The sequence below is a fragment of the Symphodus melops genome (assembly GCF_947650265.1).
Source record: "Symphodus melops genome assembly, chromosome: 22".
In the NCBI taxonomy this organism is placed as follows: domain Eukaryota; kingdom Metazoa; phylum Chordata; class Actinopteri; order Labriformes; family Labridae; genus Symphodus; species Symphodus melops.
In genome coordinates this window covers 10,145,300-10,151,715 of record NC_136712.1, presented here as the reverse complement: position 1 = coordinate 10,151,715, position 6,416 = coordinate 10,145,300, and the positions used below count along the sequence as shown (strand labels likewise).

The 6,416-nt window shown below is 41.2% G+C and overlaps 1 protein-coding gene across 1 annotated transcript; it reads right to left on the bottom strand.

Annotated features, from left to right (window-relative positions):
- Window positions 1-16: 16 nt before the first annotated feature.
- On the bottom strand, window positions 17-5,379 carry LOC306818091 (contactin-1a-like). Its single transcript, XM_079335463.1, has 11 exons — window positions 5,313-5,379; window positions 4,033-4,176; window positions 3,454-3,489; window positions 3,235-3,361; window positions 2,971-3,140; window positions 2,434-2,529; window positions 1,971-2,183; window positions 1,711-1,810; window positions 1,445-1,629; window positions 1,164-1,288; window positions 17-1,066 (listed from the first exon to the last, which is right to left on the bottom strand). The coding sequence occupies exons 2-11, from the start codon at window positions 4,085-4,087 to the stop codon at window positions 935-937; spliced, it is 1,239 nt and encodes a 412-aa protein (XP_079191589.1). The 5' UTR covers window positions 4,088-4,176; window positions 5,313-5,379; the 3' UTR covers window positions 17-934.
- Between the last annotated feature and the right edge of the window lie 1,037 nt (window positions 5,380-6,416).

Genomic DNA, 6,416 nt, shown 5'->3' with positions numbered 1-6,416 from the left:
CAATAGCGATTTGAAATCCTGAAACCAACATTTATTTCATTTTTTTTAAACTTCATTTAGAATACAAAATATTTTGCAATATTACATCGTAGAGTAAACCATTTTGACAGCCGTTCATGCTTCTCATAGCTTCAACATTAACCAGAATGTCATATTATATCATATCATATACTGTATAGCTTACTGTATGTCCACCAGTCACTAGGACATTGTTTTCAGGGTACTCACACTCCAATGTGCCAGTCTGTTTAACTGTCCGGGCCGGCCATCCTTCTGTATGCTCCAAATGACAGTTTAGCTATTTTTAACGCACACTTTTGAAAAGGATGTCTGTTTCATCTCATGTCTAGTTTACGACTTGTGTTCTCGAGCATGCTGCATTCAAACACCAGATATAATCGTTAACTAGACAAATGATGTGAGAAATGATACATCCTGTTTAAACGTGTACGCCTCTTTATAAAAAAATACAGAAAAGGTGCGTGAACTGTCAGAGACAAAAACAATGCAGGTGTCACAAGAGCTCAGTCACAGGTTCAATAATCTCCTTTGATACCGAAGCATTTGAGCTAGCAAATTCACCTGACAAGTTCAAAAAAGGAAAAAAAGAAAAAGAAAGAAAATTTCGCAGCAAATAAAAGTGTGAAAACTGTAAATAGTCTGATCTCACGCAACGCCTTCTTTATCCTCCTACCCATAATTCAGCAGGGTTACTCAAGCTTCATATCTAACCTCTGACCTCAACACATCTATGCTCAATTCAAGCCATTATTTACAAAATATGCAGAAGTTTGAATGAAACTTAAAAGTCATCTTTGTCCCTCTTTTTTTTTTTTTTCTTTAGCATTTTCTTGAAAGAACCTATGAAGGTAAAAGGTGTTTGGTCACAGCTCAGACCTCAGTGGTGGTCCAGAATATAGAGTGAACAGTTTATTCAAAAGGACCCACCAATGACCCGAAGCTCAGCGTTGGCATACTTGATGCCCCAGTTGTTCGCAGCCACACACTGGTACATTCCTGAGTCGTCAAAAGTTAGACTGGAAAATTTCAATTCCCCTTTCCCATACTGAAACACACAAACACAAAACCATTAACATGAAGGAACATCCGAACACAAAATCTTAATTTATTCTACACACAGTACTTTTTTTTTTTTTTTTTACCATAAAGCCATCTTTGTACCAGCGGATGAAAGGGAATGGTTTTCCTGATGCCACGCAGCGCATCGTGTGCTCTGAGCCGATGTCGATCTGAGTGTTGTTGATTGTTTCCACCCATTCGGGAGCAGCTGAAAAATAAAAAGAGGTATTAAGAAGAGAATATGTCTTTAAATGAAAGGACCAAAAAGAACAACAACAGATGTCTTTAAATGAAAGGACCAAAAAGAACAACAACAGTCTAACAAAAGTTAGATCTTATCTTGAGTGTAAGCTTAGCCACTTACACTCCACATACAGCCAGGCCTTGTGCCAGTCCTTTCCTTCAGTGTTGATGGCCTCACACTCGTAACTGCCCGCGTCTTCGTACTGCACATTGTACAGATGAAGCACAGCTCCTGATTGGCTGATCTCATGGTTTGGAGGGAGGTCTGTGTGGTTCACTTTCCTCCAAACAATGTCAGGGATTGGACTAAAAAGACACGTGCACACAGAGTGTTGTCCTTTTCCTGTCACTAATTCCGCAGCAAACGACACGAAAATTAAAACTCACTTTCCCAAAGCGAAGCACTCCAATGTGATATTGGAGGCCAGCATGGCAGTAGTATCTGGAAATTTCACCCTGATGTCTGCTGGGTACTTTCTCTCCTCACCTGAGATCACAGAAAGTACAAAACAATTCTTAATGCCACAATTACGAAACACTCAAACGTTTAACAGGATTTTTTCTTCGTTTGTTGACTTTCCAAATTAGTTTCTACAGCATATCAAAGATCGGTATATCTATAATGTGGCAATCGTTCCTCTACTAACCATCTTCGGGGGCTAAGGGGATAAGTGGGATGAACTTTGAGAAGACGCTCTTCCCAGTAATTGGGCTGGAAACAAAGCAGGAGTAGTTTCCTGCATCCTGAGCCTCCACTTTGGAGATGTACAGATTCCCGGTCTTCTGGGAGACAAACCGGCGACGATCTGTGGGCAGGAACACTGGGAACTCGTTGAAGATCCAGCGGTAGGTCACCTCCTCTGTAAACAGAGGGAGAGGAGGGTGTTGTTGTCACATGCTGTTTATTTAGGTGATTTCAGGGGTTTTATGGGGGAGAGGACAGAGGGATGAGAGAGTAGGGAAAGATCTGTGGCAAAGGGTAGATGGTTGGAACTTTGAGGACTTCAGCCTTTGTACATGGGGGCGTCAGTATAACAGCTCGGTTTTCTCGCACCCCCAACACGATGACCTACAGTATTTTCCTGTTGAAAAAGAGAGAGCCATACGTACGTGGCCAGGCTTTTGGAGGGGCACATAGCAGAACAGCCCCCTGTCCTTCTTTCACAAAAACAGGGTCTCTTTCCTCTTGAGGAAACTCCTCCATAACTACAATTACAGATGAAGAGAATGAGAAAAAAAAACAGGTGAAATCTCCTGCTATTTGATTAGTAAGGCACATAATTATCACATTATCTATTTCAAGATTTCCATTGTTAAAGCCACAGAGAAATTCATCTGTTTTTCTCATGTGGGACCCTTCTCAAGAGTCAATAGAGTGGGTGTACACTTTTTTTTGTCTGACAGTGAAAAATATGTGCCCATTTAATTTCCCAGTGAGAAAAATGACTTCAAACAAATACACTCTAGTAGTAAGGAGGGCTGGGTCGGTGAAAGGTATAGTCAATTCCAAGTAAAGCTGAATTAGGTTGAATAATTAAAAAGGTTGTCACAGGGGGAGCCAGGAAAAGGAATCTCACCAGGAAAAGGAAATAAAAGAAGAGCAGCACTAAGAAGTACGAGCTGCACCAGTAGAGGCCCGACACTCACATCCAAACTTGACCCTGGCGTCTTTGCTGATGACGGTGCCGTAGATGTTCTTGGCCACGCACACATAGGTTCCACTGTGCTTTTTCTGTCTCGGGTTGGTGATGACGAGGTTCCCACCCACCAGGCTGTAGTGCTCGTCCGGCTTGATTTCCCAGTTATCACGGCGCCATCTTAAAGGCGGTACAGTACAATAATTTATTTGAAGAACAGAATGTGTATTATACAGCAGTCTTGAAGAAACAGTCTCCTTTAAATGAGTGTAACCTGTATGATGCTGGTGGGTTTGCGCGTGCCCTGCAGTTCATGGAGATTCTCCCATCGGGTGAGTCCTCAGTGTAGACCACATCCACAGGCTCCTCCTCAAAGATGGGGCCGTATCCAGTAGCATCCTCTGACAAATTTCATACACTGATGAGCTCATGTACTGGTTTAAAAATCCAAATGTTTGGAGATATAGCGACTATTCTGAGAAACTCAACTTACCTCCATAAATTCTAGGTTCATTAAATAAGACCGCCGCTGCAGAACAAAAACATCAATGGATCAGGAAAAAAAGAAAGATAGTAAGAAAGTTAATTCTACACAAATGAAATATATTAAAATGTTTGTTTTCTATCTGGAACTCAAAAAAAATGACTTTGTTTTTTTCCCTAATAAGGCTGTAGTAGTTTGTCATCCATATCTACATCTAAGATGCAAAATAGGCAATCTATTGAGCTTGAGAAACTGCAACATAAAGCTGGATGTCATCAGCACAGACATGTATGCCGTGCCTCATGATAACATTTCTAACTTACAACATTTACGAGTAAAAAGCATAGGACCTACTAACGAACCCTGAGGAACACTGCAATTCATCATGTTTGGTTATGACATCATTGAAGCACAAAAAAGGTTTACACCTTACCACCCGAAACAAAAAGTTTTATGCAACCAGAATATTAATGGAAATGTACAGTATGCCTTGCTGAGCTCCTGATAGAAAATATAGTTAAGTAGATCAATAATGTGCAGGGTTTATATATAAATAAGATCACATCTCTGCCTCATTGTGGCTCTTACCTGTGAGAGAGATAGAGGAAGAGAGAGCCAGAAGCAGTAAAGCAGCTGAAGCCATGGTTCGGGACTTCCTGTAGCCTTGGAGTTATGTGCATGGACCAAGCGACACAGAAGTAGTCGATGGACTGAAAATGAACTGGAAAAGGGCTGAGGAGGACAAGATTTGAGACTGTCAGCAATAAAGTGCATCTTTTATTTTTGTACAATATTCTCTTCTTCTGGTTCAGATCCTCGTCGGACAGGAGCCTCTGTGTGTGGAGTTTGTTGGGTTCTCACTGAGTACTGTTCTCCCACAGTCTCTGTGCTGACTCTAAATTGCCTGTTGGTATGAACGTGAGTGTGGCTCGTTGTCTGTACTGTATCTATTTATCAACCCTGTGATTTTGCCTGTATCCTGTCTCTCGCCCAATGACAGCTGAGATCAGCTCAAGCCAATGCGACCCCGGATGGGAGAATCAGTATTGATAACGACGGGTGGATGATATTCTCTAATGGTGTGAACAGTCAGAGTATATTATATAATATTTATGCGGAGTGCATGCACATCCACAAGGACATGCACCAGCAGGAACAGTCTGCCTGTGTAGAAACAGAACACCAGGTAGTACTTTGTACAGTACTTCATTCAGTCAGAGTACATAGTCAGGCATATTGAATTTTAGATCTAGGAAAACGATACTTTTATCCAATATGTCGTATCTACAGGTATACATCCACATCCATTGAAACTTTTTAATCACTGCTTAAAACGCACCTCTTTACATTTACCTATGACATAAGTAGAGCTTGACATTCTATTATCTTCTATTTATTGTGGGGTTTTATTTATATCATCTTATTTGTTGTGGTTTTATTGCTTTATTATGGTCTAGACTCTATTTGTATTGTTGTTGTTTTGTTGTTTTACCTGTACAGAACTTGTGTTTTTGTGCACTACTGTATAAGTCAACTCTGACTTGACAATTGATGCAACTATCTCCCCATCTCTTATACTGACACTTAACTTTTGACAGAAGACACATGGTATGCCAATATGATGCTACCAAAGTTCCCTTGGGTGTAAAAAAACTGTATATATAACTATTGAATTTGTAGCTCCCCCAGATAACGCCACAAGTCACGAGGTCTTGATTTAAGGACAAGGTTTATTCGGCCCGAGGACCAACCCGTGAGAACTGGGTCAAAGGAAAGAAAACATAAAGTTCACATACATACATACAAGTAGCTAGCACATACTCACGTGGCTAATTTGCATATTTCAAGCAATAAAAACCTTAACGTACCTCGTAGGCTGCTTGTTGTGATGTTACGAGATGTGCCGTGGCTTTGAAGCGTGCGTCGAGTAATGGAGGGGGCGGTTCTGCGAAGCGCGTATAGAGGCTTGCTTCATTTAGGGGAGGAGCCGAAAATGATGACGTCTGAAGCCTCGCTGCCCGGCTGTACCACGTGACTGCTTCGGGAAGTGGTTCAGATTTTGCCGCGAGGTTTGACAGCAATATAAACCCCTCAGGCTCCATTCAAAATGTGGGTTTTTGAGAGAGAGTTGCGGTCAGTTGAGAGTTTGGATAGAGTTTTGATAGTTTGGATACTAGAGTTTGGATAGCGTTGATATAGTTTGGAGAGTTAGGATAGAGAGAGAGAGAGAGAGATTGAGGATTTAGGAGAGTGGAGAGAAATCTAGGTTGCCAGCTAGGAAGAGGAGGACTTACCCAGTGTGGGAACATTTTGATTTGATAACTCCTAACAAGGTAAGCTAAATCTAACATTATTTCAGACCAAATAGGTTTGCTTATCAAGAACTGCATTTTCATTCACTGTTTGTTATTTTATTCAAAGGTGAGGTGTTTATTGTGTTCCAAGGAGTTGGGGTACAATAACAACACCTCATCCATGCTAAGGCATTACCGTGCCTTGCATGAGAATAAGGAGGCAACTGGAGCTTCACCCAGCCAAGGTAAATCATTACAATATATAAACGCGCTATAATAATTTTTCCATGTTGACTTTTGTTTATTGTGCAAATAAAGACAATTAACAGACACTGTATTTATTCTCATTTGACCAGCCACCAGAAAACAAGAGCTGGATGAAGCCCTGGTCTCCATGATAGTGAAGGATACACAGCCCTTCAGTGTTGTGGATGACGTTGGATTCAGGACATTTGTGTCCAAAATGGATCCCAATTATGTGCTCCCTACAAGGCAGGTATGTATGGGTGCATGCATGAAACAAATGAGTACTTTATTGTATGTTTCATAATTCAGCACGTTATATTTTTGCCTTTAGGCTCTGAAGGCCATGGTGGAGGCCAAGTATGAGTCAGCTAAGGAGAAGGCTAAGGCTAAAGTACAAAAGGTGGCTGCTGTTAGCCTTACTTCGGACAGGTG

Excerpts from the sequence above, each read along its gene's own strand:
- LOC306818091 (XM_079335463.1), bottom strand. The coding sequence starts at position 4,087 with ATGGCTTCAGCTGCTTTACTGCTTCTGGCTCTCTCTTCCTCTATCTCT. Across the intron at positions 2,184-2,433 it reads CCCTCCAAAAGCCTGGCCAC|AGGAGGTGACCTACCGCTGG; the intron begins GTACGTATGGCT and ends CTCTGTTTACAG. Across the intron at positions 1,630-1,710 it reads GAGTGCTTCGCTTTGGGAAA|TCCAATCCCTGACATTGTTT; the intron begins GTGAGTTTTAAT and ends GTGTCTTTTTAG.